This window comes from Pararge aegeria, chromosome 3 (assembly GCF_905163445.1).
Source record: "Pararge aegeria chromosome 3, ilParAegt1.1, whole genome shotgun sequence".
NCBI classification, from domain to species: domain Eukaryota; kingdom Metazoa; phylum Arthropoda; class Insecta; order Lepidoptera; family Nymphalidae; genus Pararge; species Pararge aegeria.
Window position 1 is genome coordinate 1,242,548 of NC_053182.1, and position 16,426 is coordinate 1,258,973.

Below are 16,426 nucleotides of genomic sequence, written 5' to 3' on the forward strand. Positions count from 1 at the left end.
ACATTAACAGATGGTTCTAATACAATAAAGTATTCTGCTTAGTATAACCTGCGCTGAAATATTTTTATAAATATGAATTCAGAGACATTCCGGCTGTGTGGCCAGCCTTAGATTTTTAACTCTTTGTCCTTTTTGACCTGCTAGTCATTATTTTTGACTGTTCTGTTAAATCAGCCGTCATTTTATTTGCATTGTATAAATTTAGCCGATTATGTAAAACAAACCAATTATATAAGGACTCGCCAAAACCTTACTTCAAAATTGATCCGGAAAAATGTTTAAGAGCTATAAGGACATCACTGACGTGGTATCCCTGCTTGTGTATTGTCCAGCGGAGAGGTCGTATCTCCTGTGCAAGGAGAGTAATGGCGAATACTGGATACCGTCGAGTAAAAGTGTAAAGAACTGCTGGAATATAACAGCGCATCAGATGAATTTTGAGGTTTGTACGGACTCTTGTAATATCATCATCGACCTGTTACCGGGCCACACCGTCCACTTAAGGGCACTTGCCTCCTCCCAGAATGAGACGGGTTGGGGCCTTAGTCCACCGCACTGGCCCAGTGCAAAATTCAAAATTCATTTATTTCAAGTAGGCCTAATTTAAGCACTTTTGAAACGTCAAGTCTGTCTGTGTGTAGTGACTCTACCACCGGTTCGGAAGGCAGATTCTACCGAGAAGAAGCCGGCAAGAAACTCAGCAGTTGCTCTTTTCTAACATTAAGAATTTACATTTTACATTTTAAAATTAATTTTTCTATCTTGTGAGAGATGAAAGCGGAGCCGGATGCTTCCAAGCAACCTTGTCATTAAGAAATTCATCAATTGTATAATAACCTCGCTGTAATAAATGTGTTTTAACACATTCTTTAAACTTATGCATTGGTAGGTCCAAAATTACCTTAGGAATCATATTATAAAAGCGTATACTCAGTCCCACAAATGACTTCTGCACCTTTCGCAGACGATATGCAGATGTCACTAATTTGTGACCATTTCTTGTAAGTCGACTGTTTATATCCACTTTTTGGTTATAAAGACTAATATGTTGTCTTACAAATACTATATTGTTATAAATATATTGTGAGGCTACCGTAAGGATACTTATTTCTTTAAATTTTTCACGGAGGGATTCACGTGATTTAAGGTTATATATTGACCGTACAGCTCTTTTCTGCAATATGAATATAGTTTCAATATCAGCAGCTTTGCCCCATAATAAGATCCTGTAAGACATCACACTATGAAAGTACGCAAAGTAAACAAGTCTTGCTGTTTCTACGTCAGTAATCTGTCTAATTTTCCTGACGGCGTAGGCAGCCGAGCTTAGTTTACCTGCTAGTGTATCTATATGGGTACCCCACTGAAGCTTACAATCCAAGGTCATGCCCAGAAAAACCTTGGAATCTTACATTTTTAGTGATTCTCCGTTTAATATTATTATTATTTTTTTTTTTTAAATTTTGCGAGTTGGTAGACTTCAAAAACCTTCGAAAATATTATGGAGAACGCACATAGCTCAGAAAAGTTAGAGGTATCGAACTCGGTCCCACCGAAAGGGACCCCGTAGCTCTAACCACAAATCTATCACCGATTGCTTTTACAACGATACCGGGGGTCGAACCTAGGACCTCGTGATTCGCAGAGCCGAATATACAAACCACTAGAGCTAGACGAACTGCAAACAATGCCAAGTGTTCTTCATATGTTACTTATTCGATTGCGTGAAAGTTAACTACGATTTAAGACGGTATCAAAGGAGCGCCATCTAGTGACAGTACGGTTTACCAGTAAAAAAAAACATAAAACGGCGATGGCTACGGCCCAAGGCATCAGGATGCTCCGGCCTAGGGCATTAAGATGCTGCGGCTCAAGACATTGGAAACACAAATTCTTAGTTTAGTAAACATTGCAGTGTATTTCCGTCAGGCATCGAATTACTGTTTGTAAGGTTCACTTGGAGCCAACAGTTCGCAAATGTCATTGCACCAGTCAACACTATTAAAACAACTAATGTCATAAGTTAGTCTTTTATTTGCCCAAATGTATGCCCCTTTGAGAACATTATTATTATATTTTTGTACATATCTTTAATATGTTATGTTTAGTATATACTATGTTTTATGTTTTTTTTTATGTTAATTTAGTTTTAAATCCTAATATTTAATTTTTTGTGTACCACCTAGTTATTTCTTATAACATTTTCTTGTATGCCTTTGGTTGCCTGGAAGAGATCGCTATTTAGCGATAAGGCCGCCAAATTGTACGTTCTACCTTATTGTGCTGTTGTATTTGTATCTCTGTAAATTTTCTCTGTGGTGTACAATAAAAGTGTATTCATTCATTCCATTCATTCATTCATTATGTAGAAGTCTAAGGCATGCAGGTTGCCTCACGATGTTTTCCTTCACCGTCGAAGCAAGTGATTTTTTAATTGCTTAAAACGCACATAGCTTAGAAAGTTAGAAAGGCCTGTGGGATTCAAACTCGCTCCCCCGAAAGTGAAGTCGAAGACCGACCCACTGGGCTATCACCGCTTCAACAATATACATAAATACTTATAATATACAGATAAACATTCATGTTCATCACACAAACCTTTTACAGCTGTGGGAATCGAACCCACAGCCTTGGACTCAGAAAGCAAAATCGCTGCCCAATGCGCCAGTCAGCCGTCAAAATTATAACTAGAAGACACCAGTGGCGTGCACAGGGTTTTTGAGCAGGGTATGCATAAAGATGGCACATAAATTTTGTGACTTATACTAAAATTGTAGGGTAGGCACTGCTTTTGTGCATTTATGAAGTGCACGCCACTGGATTACACTCCCTTATATTCCATGATTTGAACTGACTTTCTACTTTGCAGTTATTCGGAACGGATGCTCAGTCGCAGTGCCAACCGATTCGCATTTATAAAGTCTGGCTGCCAAACCACCCAAAGGCGTGCGTCTACCACTCCGTGTACAAGGTCTCCGTGAAGTCCGACGTCAAGAAGCGGATCAAGCTAAGAGCTGTGCGTTTTTACTACAGATAAGTTTTAAAACTAATATATAATAGTTTAGAAAAAACTAAAAATCATGCTTTTGGAGAAAATCCAACTGACAGATTGGCGCAGTGGGCAGCGACCCTGCTTACCAGTCCATGGCCGATTCCCACAACTGGACAATTTTTGTATGATGAACATGAATGTTCGTCAGTGTCTGGGTTTATATATTATATTATATTATAAGTACTTATGTAGGTATGTTATTCATCAGTCATCTTAGTACCCATAGCACAAGCTACGCTTACTTTGGGGCTAGTTTAAGTATCTACTAGTATAGTTACCGTAGTCCACCATGAAAGCCAAGTGCGGATTGGTGGACTCCACATACCTTTGAGAACATTATGTAGAACTCTCAGGCATGCAGGTTTCCTCACGATGTTTTCCTTCACCGTGATATTTTAATTACTTAAAACGCCCATAATTTAGTGAAGTTAGAGGTGCGTGCTGGGATTCGAACTCAGCCCCCCGAAATTGAAGTTGAGCTCCTATCCAATGCACTTGCGATTTATGTATATAAATATATAAGTTATGTTTGTTTGTTAGTGCCAGCATCAAGCTGTTTGTTAGTGCAAGTATACTGGTATATCTGTACCTAATATCGGATGAAAATCGGTCCAGTACACACACTGTAGGTACGGAGAAGAGCAGCTTTTAATTCGGTAGTTTATGAATAATACGGGAATATCAAAGATATGAAGAAGTTCCAGGGCATGCGCAATCGGCTGCAGTGGTTCTCGACCGTGGAGCTGGAGCGACAGCGCGCTCACGCTGGTCTCCGCAGCCCAGAGCTGATAGTCTTCGCGCAGATGGCTGTTGGAGACGCGTCCAAGGATGAATCTGTAAGGGACTCATGGCTTTTACGTGGTCTTTCACTCAATCAGATTAGGAACGAAGGAAAATCCACCATTGCAACTAATTTAAGATGTGCTTTGGTTTGTGTACTCCGAGCACACAATATTAAATATAATTATTTCGTGTTGCCCCTTTCTGAAACTTATTTATCCATTTCCGAGAAGTTACCTTATGTCCTTTTCCGTACTTATCCCTGACTACATGTGTGCATAATTTCATGATTATCGTTTTAGTAATCAAGGCATGAAAGCGTAAGAAACCGAGTCAAATTCACATTGTTATAATGGTTAAGATGTCTAATAATATCCAATTTTTCAATCATACTTATGTCCTTAATATCACGGCGCAATGCTTTTTGTTTATCAGTTTTGGTAGGTACCTAAGTTTGCCCAGGAACTTTACAATCTGGTATCGGGATATTACTGATCGGTGGCCACTTGTCTAATACGAACCGTCAAAAACCGTCAAGTGTTTGTGTTATCTGCCACGTATAGCTTAAAAGGGAAGAGTGAGTTAGTTTAGATCATCGTACTTAGCATAGAGTCTGCAGTCCACCATATTCTGTCGATCTGAATACTGTCTTCTTGAAAAGGTTAAAGCCACAGCAAAGCACGTTATTTAGAAAAGACACCAGATATTTTGTCAGTGTAGTTTTCGAGATTTGGAGGGTGTTTCCCCCGAACTTACTTACACTTGGTGGTTAACATTCTAACCAAGATTGTGTCAGCGCTGGCAACTAGTATTCGGACTAGTGTGGTTTCCAACCTGTGTAAAGATCGCTACATAAGACTTATGGCACCGGTTGTAACGTAGCAGATCAGTTGTTCCGAACTTTGTGACGCTTGGCCTGCAGGGCATGGCGACGGGCGTGCTGGTGGAAATCTGCGAGGACAGCGTGCTGGTTGGCTCGGAGGCGGCGGGCGGCGCCAGCTCCCTCGCCTCGCCGCACTGCCAGCTGCTGCAGGCCGCGGGCTACTGCAGAGACGGTACCTTGCGACAACGTACGGGTGCTCGCCTGGCTGCCCGCAATATGTGCTATAAGTACCTTTTTATGTCACAGATCAGATGAGGCTGTACCGCGAGTTCATGTTGATGGTGTACCCAGCGCTGTACATGAGCTCGACGGTTTTTTCGCAGTTCATGATCGACCACGGCTGGGAGCGGTCTCAGTGCTCACATCTGTTTAGGTATTCCGATCAGTTAGTCATAAAATTACTTTCAATTCCTCAACAAGGATAGTTTCAAGTAGAGATCAAAAATACTGATTCAACAAAGTTAAATTGAAATTCAAAATCAGATATTAGAATCAAGTTTGGCAATAAGAGGAAAAGGTATAGAAATAAGTAGGGAACAGTCTTGGTCTCAAGATGGAAACAGTGACCTATTTTTGCTGTAGCCGATGATTTTCATCGATCCTTAACCGATCAGTCTAGTCGGTTCGTCTCCATACAAAATTTGCGATCTGTGATACTGAAAAGTATGAAGACGACTAATTGGAAATTTATTCCTTTGGGACTTGTTTCAGGTATCTTAGATAGAGCAATGTAAAGTTACAGTTTGTTGTTTGTTGTCAACTACAGGCTCCGTACAGTCGCACGAAATATTATAGTAATTCTCTTACAGTTAATTGTGTCAGACTCTGGAATTTCCTACCTGATGGCATACATCACGCAGAATCCATGCCTCTTTTTAAAAGTTTAAAAAACTTTCTTTTTATGTATGTAGCGTTATAGGTTATAGTATGTAGTTTTTCATTATTAATAATTTTTTAATGTGTTTTTCTTTGTATTTTATTTTTGTGTGTGCAATAAAGATTTTAATAATAATAATAATAATAAAGCTTCCAATAACATCTAAAGAGTTCTTTCCCGACTTTCCTTCAATGGTACAGAAAGCAGTCTATTCCTGCTTATCGGTGCTAGATCTATAAAGTACAGACAACCATAGTTTAGATGCGACATCCGATGGAACATATTACGTGTAGGTCTTATCACAGGGCAGCGGATATAAGCGGTCGCGGGGGTTTGTCGTTCTTGGAGGTGCTGCTGTGGGCGGCAGCTTTGGAGCCGAACACGCAACATGCTGGCGTGGCTGCGGAAATGCGATGCAGATATATTTTCAGGTATGAGGTACCTGTGGATCTTAACATGCTCATTAACAAACCATTAGCGGTTCACTAGGGAACCCAAAATGAGAAGGTAAGGCCGTAGTCCACCACGCTGATGTGGTGCGGATTGGTGGGCTTCACAAGCCGTTGAAAACAATTTAGAGAATTCTCAGGCATGCCGGTTTCCTCACGATGCATTCGTTCACCGTTAAAGCAAATGATTTGTTTAAACACCTGAGACTCGGAAAACATATGCTTGGGAGACTACTGGACACAGAAAACTCTTATGGGAATTAATTTCGCAGAATGCTGGGACTATTCCTCAATTTGACGATCTATTTTATTGCTTGATATTTTTTTCGTGATCCTTAACAACACGAAAAAAACAATTTCTTAACAACAAGATGAGATCAACAAACGAAGCGTCTTTGGTTTGGTTTTTAGTTTTGGCGTAATAAAGTTGATCGCTAAAAGTTCTTTGACCTAGTTGTGACCACGCAAAACAAAACGATTCATAACTGGCAGAGTAACTGACTTATAGGATCTGTATTCGTTACTATGCTTCTCCTTCGTATCACGGAGACCACGGATCCGAGTCATTACCGAAGATAATATACGTTATCTGAAAAAAACGACATAAGAAATGATGTGAGATAAATAAGTAAACGAAATAACTGCTACATTGGTTTTGAGTTGCCCGCATCAAGAAGCAAAAGCATATCTACCTTAGTATTTCACGAAACAATCAATCTGCAAGGGGTTGAGACTTGAGTAGGCGTGTCCGCTTTTCTAAGATAATCTTAATACACTCCACACCAAACAGATCTGGCGCAATGTACTCTCTAGGCACGTTTCGCTCCGAATCCGGATCATTTTCAGATGTTGACTTTACAAAATCTTAACAATTATTCATTGTAAAGTCAACATCTCCTGAGGATGCTCAGGTTTCGGAGCGAAACGAAGGATTGAAGAAATTGTAATAATTTATAGGAAGGTTTAAATAGGTAAATACAGATTGTCTCGCTTTTCGCGGAGTATAGCAAATTAAGCTTAATTGTCATGATACTTAAATGTGTTTTCACCAGATATTTCGACAGTAATCGCGATCTGAAGCTAGAGTTCGGGGAGTTGAAGGAGTTAATGGCGGCTGCGCGGTCGGCGCGGCAGTTACCCGTAGACGCACTGAGCGTGGCGAGAGACGCTGACCTTGTTCTTAGGTATTCACAGCATGGTACACTTTGCCGTGTGGTGACGGCAGATCAGAATACAGTTGCCATCACCCCTCCTTTTCCCGAGGGTGTCGTACAAGGCGTCTAAGGAATTAAAGTGAAAACGGGCGTCAGCGTTCTTTGTGATACTACTACCTTCTACTGCGATCGCTAACCCGTCTGCCCTGTGTGTTGACTATGGAAACCCATGCTTATGCAAACCGTCCGTTGGGGGAGCTCTTTAGTCCATCAGTGGACTGTAATAGGTAATGATTGATTTTACACTTTATCAACATTGCAGAACCGCCAGAAATTGACTCCGTATCTCTGCTTACCTCAGCAGTAGTCTTTTGCTAATGGAGGAGGATTTCAGTGTTATGCACTGATATGACCTATATATGTATTTCTTATCAACAGCTAAGCGTTTAGAGCTTAGCAATCTAGTAAAGCAACTTCAGTGCGCAGGCGCCAAAACTACTCCATCTGATGTTAGGAATTCGATATAGATTATTTTCAGTTACATAAAGTCCGCGATAGGTATTTAGAGAAATTATCACACCTCATAGTGTCATATTCAGCCTGTTCTAGAATCTTGATATGTAATTTTAGATTAATATATATATTTTGAAATAGAGTTTAGGTTAAGCATCTTAATAAAAGATATGTAAGTTAGGTATTACATAATAAACGATGCAGTTGAAAACTTTATTATAGTTTCTTTTATATATTATTACGAGAACTATGGGAGTTTTGATGTATCTTTCTCCTCCTAAAAGACTTATTGGTTTTTGGCAGACAGCTGGGCTTAGGTTCGAATTCTTCGCTGTCTATCTCGGACTTCCTACGCAGCGTGGACGAGCAACATGTGCGAGGAACTGGTGACTTGCTGCGAGCTCCCTCCAGCCTCGTTGATTATCTACGAGATCTACAGTATTGAACTTTCCTACTTTAGACCCTCTCTGTAGTGCAGTTTTTCATCCGATACCTTAACCTGCCTACCTATAACTTCATTAGTATTTGAACTTGACCTGACTTTACTACGCACAATTGTTAAGCAATTTCCAACATCTTCTGAGAATTTCCTAGAATCAATGTGTGCGGACAGAACGCATTTTGGAAGATTACTTTGCAGAAATTATAATTGAGCCGTGAAGACTTGTAGGATTTATTTTATAGCAATATTACTAATGTTAATTGTAGGAATATCAAATATTTTCATTAGTGCCAACTGCTTTTCTCACTGGAACCTTTACGAATTATCTATTTTTTTTGCTATTGATAATCAGAAAGTTTTACAGGGAGCGTGAACTTCAAAGTACATCGTCTGCATTAAAACCCGTGGGAATAAATCAAGGCGAGTTGCACACTTATCAACTTTTAAAATAGTAATTTGAGTAGATACTTATGTTATTACTTGCATATTATTTCAAACTTTTATTTACTTTTACTTTTTGTGATATTTTAATTGCTTAAACTTAGAAAAGTTAGAGGTGCGTGCTGGGATTCTAAATCCGTTCCTCGAAAGTGTAGCCGAAGTTCTTGGCTATCACCGCTGTAATATTAATGTGAAATAATTTTCTTAGTGGAGGTCAAAGACAACAAGTCGGTGGACACTCTTGAGCGTGCTGGCAGCGACTACGCGCGCGCGCGGGGGACAGCGGGCGAGTACGCGCTGGCCACGTGTGTGGTGCGGCTCGACCCACGGTTTCCCCCGGAGATGATGCATCTTAGCACGTTTGACGGTACACAAATGCCGTACTGTACCTTAGTCTAACTGTATATCATAAGAACCTAACATACATTACGTATATGTAGGTAAATATTTTAAGTCCTATATTTAATGTTAAAACATGGGGATGGGATATCCAACGTATCAAATAACGAGTGCCGTTGCATCCCTATATAATATTAAGTGAAAAATATTGTAAAAATAAAAGCGTGTTAAAACATATAAAGCAGAGTTATTAAAAGTAAATAACAAAGTTACATTGGGTATTTACAAATTCCGCGGTAATCGTTTGTTTTGACGGCCGACTGGCGCGGTGGTCGATCCTGCTTTCTGAGTCCTAGGCTGTAGGTTCGATTCCCATAACTGGAAAATGTTTGTGTGATGAACATGATTGTTTTTCAGTGTCTGGGTGTTTATCTATATCTTATAAGTTTTTATGTGTATTTTATTAATAAAATATTTAACAGCTATCTAAGTACACATAACACAAGCTCGATTACTTGGGGGTTAGATGGCGAGATATGGTCGTAGTATATTTATATTTATTTTATATTAAAAAAAAAAACCTTGGCTAGAAAATATCCGTGAACGCACGATTGGGACACATCTAAATATGTACATGAGCTTGCTCTCTGGGTTTAGCTGTAGGACCATAGTTAGCATAGATTGATGACGCTCGCTGATATCCACGCTGAGTTTTACACTTTACGAATAATATTTCGATAAACACTTATTTTATAATACTTTGTATATTAAGCGAAATCAAAAAATAGGGAAAAAATGTTCCTATACTGAATATGAGAGAAAGACTATGCGCAAGAAAATAAAAAAAAGAGAAAGAAATCCAAAAAAACATATGTTATTATTTTGTACGTTATTTTGTAGATGTTATTCGTAAACGATACCATATGGTAAGTACTTAGTACCTATGTAAATTGTAGTCCAATAGATGAAGAATAAATAGGTAAAAAAGCCAACTATAGTAGGCGACCTAAAACAGTCTGCGATCACAATGTCGGAGAAAAAAAGGAAGGAACACACAAAAAAAGAAACAGTACGTGATTGTTTCTTTTTTTTCTTCAGGATTTTTTTCATTCTTATAATATTCGACAGCCAATTATAAAACTTATCTGCAGAGGACGCAGTCAGCATCTCGACTGCGCGGCTGCTCTCGGATTCCAACTCTTTGGAGCAGTTCGACGTCCGCTCGGCTTCCTCCGAAGCATTCGCTGCCATACATCACTTTGCCACGGCCATCGATAACACTCCCAATGTAGGTTTTTTTTTAATTTTTAATAATTGGCGGACCAAGGAGTTGCTAAGTAGAAAATGATCGCCTATGAACAGACCAACACTTCGCCTGGCATGTAAGGTACACCTGCAACGGGCCTGTGTCCAACAACCTGAGGCGTAGGTTTTAAGCCACATGTGCCTGTCATTACACCGGCAACAGCATCTTTCAAACCGCAACACAGCATTGCAATAATGCTGTTTAGCAGCAGAAATAAGCATGGTGGTATTACTTCCTCGTAAGAGCTGTCACTAAAAGTTTTATCACTACTAAAGAAGTTAAGTTGTGTAAGTAAATTTGGAAATCCTTGAGACTTGCTAGATAGAAGCGATGATAGCACAGTGGGTAGGACTTCGACTTCACTTTAGGGGGGACCGGTTTGGATCCCCGCACGCACATCTAACTTTTCTAAGTTATGTGCGTTTTAAGCAATTAAAATATCACTTGCTTCAACGGTGAAGGAAACTGTTGAGGTACCCGGTATTCCTTAGGTACCCTGGGGTGTCACAGGGAGAATTCGTAATGATGTTAATGCGACTCACATGTATAATTGATACACCGTGTTTCACAAGTAGTGACGCGCCGAGTAGGTACTGACGTATCGCGCACAGGCGAACAATATATTATACTAGCGGACCCCAGCGCCATATGTCGGGCTGATTTTTGAATCTAAACCATCCAGGGTGTCACCCAAAAGCATACCAAAAAAATCATTCAAATCGGTCCAGCCGTTTAGGAGGAGTTCAGTGACATACACACGCACAAGAAATATATATATAAAGATAAGTACAATCCACATGTATCCACAAAACCATCGTGAGGAAACCTGCATACCTGAGAGTTCTCCATAATGTTCTGTAAGGTGTGTGAACTCCGCCAGCGTGGTGGACTAAGGCCTTAACCCCTCTCGTTGTGGGAGGAGACCCGTGCCCTGTAGTGGGTCGGTAATGCGTTGATATGATGATGATACTTGCTTGGTTAATAGGTGGATATGACAAGGCTTGCTTTAATAATGTAAGATTTGACTTACTGTACATTATGTCCAGAAACGCTCGTCAGGCGGCAGCACGGGTGGCCAGAGCAAGGAGGCCTACTCGTGGGTGTCGGCGGGCGAGGGCGCGGCGCTGGGCGCACTGCTCCTGCGGCTCGCGGAGGCGGTGCGGCCGCTCTGCATGAACGAGCCGCGCCTGCTCAGACTCACGTCGCCCGTCTACGCGATCGGTAGGCCAGCACATGAGCACTGCTCACTGCTAGGCAAAGTCACAGAGGCCTTTGCCTAGACCCTGCGCACTGCACCGGGGTTTGGCTTTGGTGGGGTTTAGTTTGGATATATTTTACGTGTTAGAGACAATAAGCCTAATAACATCATCAACCTTATGAATGCCCTGTAGTAGCCCAACTTCCGGGCATTTATATAAAACGGCTCCGGTTGCCGGGTAATGTAGATACTGCTATTCCTTGTTAACTGTTATTACGGTTATACCAAATTAAGACTTTCAGTGAAGGTCTGAATTAAAAGGCCAAATAGTACTCTTTACTTATCAAGAAGTAAGGTATCCTTGTTTATTGTGACTCTACTACCAATTCAGAATGCAGATCACTTGTAGAAGCCGTCAAGTAACTATACCTTGCTGAGTTTATTAATGCTCTTTTTAAATTTAAATTTTTCCATTAATTTTCATCAATCTTGTGCGTGAATAAAAGTGGAACTGTTTTCTTCTGGGTATAAGTATTTTGTATTCCTCTGAAACAAAATAATCTTTACAATTGATGAATTTACATCAAAAGCCTGTTACAAATAATAAATAATTGTTGTATATAATTACTGTACGACCGAAAAAAATATATTACAGTCCTAGCAGTCCTAGCAGCTGGACCTACCAAAACGGGGGTTTGGGCGAACCCTCGTTTAATCAGCATGCTAGACAGACGGTTGGTTGCATACATGATACAATGCTCAGTGATTGATGGATCCGCGATTTGCAGGCGACTTGCACGGCAACCTCGCGGCGCTGCTGGCGATGGCAGCCGCGCTGTGGCCCAGCGGCCCGGCGCTGGTGCCCGCCACGCTGCTGTTCCTGGGAGACTACGTGGACCGCGGGCCGCACGGCGCGGAGTTGATGGCCTATTTGTTCGCCGCCAAGCTGCAGAGGCCGGACTCCGTTTACCTGATCCGAGGGAACCACGAAACTCGGGATATCCAGAAAATGTTCACTTTTCATACGTAAGAAGTGCACTGTTAGGTACCTACCTAGCTCCTGAGTACCTACCTCCTCTACCTAACTCAGTTCCCTGTATATAAAACAATAAACGTGTCGTGGATTGCGATCCATAGAGTGAGTTCTTGAGTTAACGAGAACCGGATTTACGTTAAACTGCCGGCCGACTGATGACAGCCGGTCTGGCTTGAGTTACGGAATACAAGAACATAAATATTATAAATATCAATGACAACACGCTTCCGAAACATAATAATGTCTACTAAAATAACCCCTCTCATTCCGAGAGGAAACTTTTGCTGGATGGTAGCTAGTGGTCCTGATATAATTTTGCTGACTGACTTTCTCCACAGAGAGTGTATAGCCAAATACGGTGAGGTCGAAGGAGCGCATATATGGAACGCCATTAACCATGTGTTCGACGTGCTGGCTTTAGCGGCGGTGGTTGATGATAAGGTAATGTATTCTCCAGAAGATAGGAAAATTACAGTTATAGCGTCAATGTTAATGTTGAAAAAGAGCAACTGCTGAGTTCCTTACCGTTTTTTTCTTAATAGAAATTGCATTTCGAGCTGGTGTTTACATTTCGAAGTAAAGTCACTGCAAAAAAACAGACTTGACGTTTCAAAAGTGCTTGTAAAATAAGCCTACTTGAAATAAATGAATTTAGAATCGTCTTCTAAGATAGATCCACACCTACAACTTGTGTGCAACTAGATGGCGCCACAAGATCCTAACGAAGTTATCGCGCTATAGAAGTTTTCTCAAATCTAGGCCATTTATACAACTTCCAAAGATGAATGATTGGACACAAGATTACCACAGCATAAATATTGGACTTCTGTCTCCGAACACAACACCAGCCTATCAGCTCAGAAAGAGATCATCCTAATAGCGTGTGTTCCTTGCATGTGCTGCGAAGCGTTGAACTGTTTATCGACATTGGTTTCCAACTAGCCATCAGGATACTTTTTTTCCCCTAATTCAGCTCAGTTCTTTCAAGAGATGGGATGAAAGGGTTAACGATTATACACCATAACTCCGTCAAATGTTAACCGATTTAAATAATTATTTTCGTACATGTTAGATTAGACTATCAGTTTAGCCCATATTTCGTATAGATCTGATGAATATGATAGGATATAGAGGACAGAACTTCTTAGTTGTCTGCAGCAAATCCCTCACTTCCTCCTCCCCAAGTCTCACAAGGCTTTATGATACTGAATACGTGTTGCCAGATTTATGAGGACTTCAGTGCGAGGGCTAAATAAAAAACATCAGACATTTTCGTGGTTAACTTTTAGCATACGAATCAATTAACACTGCGATTTCGATTCTTCTTTTAACAATTACTATTCTTTTTTAGTAGTAGGAGCTGAGACTGATGGATGCCAAATTATCTACCAAACTTCTAAATACGGGACTAACAAAAAATTTACTAACTTGGGTCAACGTTGCTTACCCAGTGCTATCGACGAATATGTAGTTCTGCTTGGTATAACGAATGTTCTCCTACGGAAGGTGTTCTGCTGCCACGGCGGGATCCCGCCGCCCTGGGTGTGTCCGCTCGTGTCCGCGATCGACAAGATCCCCACGCCGCTGCCGCGACCCCACGACCAGAGCGCTATCGCCTGGGAGCTGCTGTGGAACGATCCTGTCAAGTGAGTCCTGCGTGAGAGCAGAGGAGTCCATTCATCTACGATTTTAATGAGTTGGGCCAAACTTGGCATTGGTCTTGAAGATTGATGGTTAAAGAAGACACACACAAAAATAGCTAGGATTTTTCAGGTAGAGAGAAAAGGATGCGTTCCAAAATCAAAATGAATCTACGTCACATACTCAATGCTAGGTATTTAACTGAAAAAAGATTCTTGAAGGTCATGAGTTAGGTGCTCCCGGGGCAGGTTACCAGGTTTGCTCCTCTCGTAAATCTGGGGCTGGATGCTGAGGTGTAGGTGTTAAGCCCCATGCAATCACACCAGCAACCACGCCCTTCAGACCGGAACACAGCAATTTTGCTTAGCGGTAGAAAAAAGCAAGATCGCTGTTCTAAATTCAAAACTTATTTATTTCATATAGGAAAGTCAGTCTGTTTGTAGTGAATCTACCACCGGTTCGGAAGGCAGATTCTACCGAGTAGAGCCGGCAAGAAATCCAGCAGATTGCTCTTTTCCAACATTTTATAGATTACCAATATTCAGAATTTTTGTATCTTGAGAGAAGAGAGCGGAGTGGCCTGCTTCCAATCAGCCTTGTCACATCACATCACACAACATAATATCTCGCCCTCGAAAAGGCTATGCACACGTATTTAGTTAATCGAGATAAGTACACCCACATTTTCTATCAAAGTTAGTTGCTTTTTTCGCTACTGAAAGCTAGTCGTAGCTTAAGATTTACATCTTAAGGTTTTTAAATTCTCTCGTTTATGTAAGGGCAAATAAAATAACAGCAACGTTGGCGCTGGAGCTGGCGGCCAACGATGGGTTCGCGGCCAACGCGCGGCGCGGCGCCGGCCACGTGTTCGACGCGCGCGCGCTCGAGCGCTTCCTGCGCGCCAACCGCCTCGCGCTCGTGCTGCGCGCGCACGAGCTGCACCCGCACGGCTTCATGGTGGGTGCACGCGGCGGCTCTCGGCGACAAACTTATAAAAACTCTATGACAAATTTCAAATTCAAGATGGCCGCTACCACAAATGACATATTACTTTTTTACAGCTGTCTCAATATGGGTATCAATTGATAGGCCTTGATTAGTAGAATAATCAATCTTTCAATTCATTGAAAGAGAATGAAAACTAATTTTCCGTGTGATCATTTAGATTAATAAGGAAAGTGAAATGGACCTAACAAATTATTCTTTATTTAGCTTTTATTACATTATGTCCGGGCATATACACCTCCCACTGGGGGGAGCCAGTGGGAGGTGTATGTGTGTGACCTGGCCGCCTCGCCCCAACAGTGCGGGCAGCGCGGGCGCCTCGTGTCGGTGTTCTCGTCGTCGCGTTACTGCGGCGGCGCCAACGAGTCGTGCGTGGCGCTGCTACGTCACGCCCGCCTTCGCCTGCTCAGCGTGTCCGACTGACGCGCACCAGCCCTTATCCTCGGAGCCCTGGGAAGCTATCAACTTCATATTGGGGGCATATGCTGCCCGCACAGTCAGTATTATGTTCAATATCTAGAATATTGTCACTTTTTATTTTATTTTCTTATATTTTACCTGTTTAAATTGTTATAATACGTAGATTTCATAAAACATAGGTTTAAAATAAACAAGCACCCTTTCAAATTGCAAAAAAAACTTTTAACTTAATTTACATTTTGTATGGCATACCTTTGCGTCCATGACCTCTGTTCTTAACACTGGATGTCTATGACTGCCTGTAATTCAACAAATGACAGTTGCAATTTAGCACCACAATTTGACATGCGGTTGTCTCTGGTACTAATAATATGGTGTTTTCAGTATTTCAAACAACAAAAACACAACAACGTATTTCCTTGGATTCTCGTTAGCTTCACAACATACAGCGTCAAAATGTTGTAAATCAATTGGAGACAAAAACAAGGTGACTACAGCCTGTCTATAAACAATGAAAGGCGTCCGGCGGCATGATATTTTAAAAATAAGGATTAATATTCTGCAATAAAACAGGTAGTTAGTAAACAGTATTTAACTATTACTTACTGCTGCTACAGATTGGATTATGAATTAAAAAACTTGTATCATTTAATATTCTTTTTTATTTGATCGCTTATAAAAGTTAACTAGATACATAAATAGAAAATTAAACTATCAATTAAAATGTGATATTTTACAGGCTGCAAATAGACGTTTAAAAACCATGACAGAGAGAACTCCGAATCGTACCACAATTCCAGACAATATAAAAAAATATATCTATACTGAACCGCAGATTTTGTTATTCAGATCTAAAAGTATTTGACAAGTTAAAACTAAGTTAAGTCTAT

General features: G+C 40.9%; 1 protein-coding gene across 1 annotated transcript; it reads left to right on the forward strand.

Annotated features, from left to right (window-relative positions):
• The first annotated feature begins 274 nt into the window (after positions 1 to 274).
• On the forward strand, positions 275 to 15,568 carry LOC120636936. Its single transcript, XM_039908513.1, has 17 exons — positions 275 to 442; positions 2,870 to 3,016; positions 3,757 to 3,888; positions 4,755 to 4,887; positions 4,962 to 5,088; positions 5,898 to 6,023; positions 7,094 to 7,225; positions 8,012 to 8,146; positions 8,503 to 8,570; positions 8,800 to 8,958; positions 10,082 to 10,218; positions 11,316 to 11,457; positions 12,223 to 12,460; positions 12,809 to 12,911; positions 13,977 to 14,116; positions 14,891 to 15,068; positions 15,417 to 15,568. Exons 1-17 carry the CDS (start codon positions 275 to 277, stop codon positions 15,537 to 15,539), a joined length of 2,388 nt encoding a protein of 795 aa, XP_039764447.1. The 3' UTR covers positions 15,540 to 15,568.
• The last annotated feature ends 858 nt before the right edge of the window (positions 15,569 to 16,426 follow it).

Bases quoted from the DNA above. Each gene is read 5' to 3' on its own strand.
- LOC120636936 (XM_039908513.1), top strand. From the start codon at position 275: ATGTTTAAGAGCTATAAGGACATCACTGACGTGGTATCCCTGCTTGTG. The intron at 8,571-8,799 runs GCGAGTTGCACA...TAATTTTCTTAG, and splicing joins ACCCGTGGGAATAAATCAAG to TGGAGGTCAAAGACAACAAG. The intron at 15,069-15,416 runs GTGGGTGCACGC...TCGCCCCAACAG, and splicing joins TGCACCCGCACGGCTTCATG to TGCGGGCAGCGCGGGCGCCT.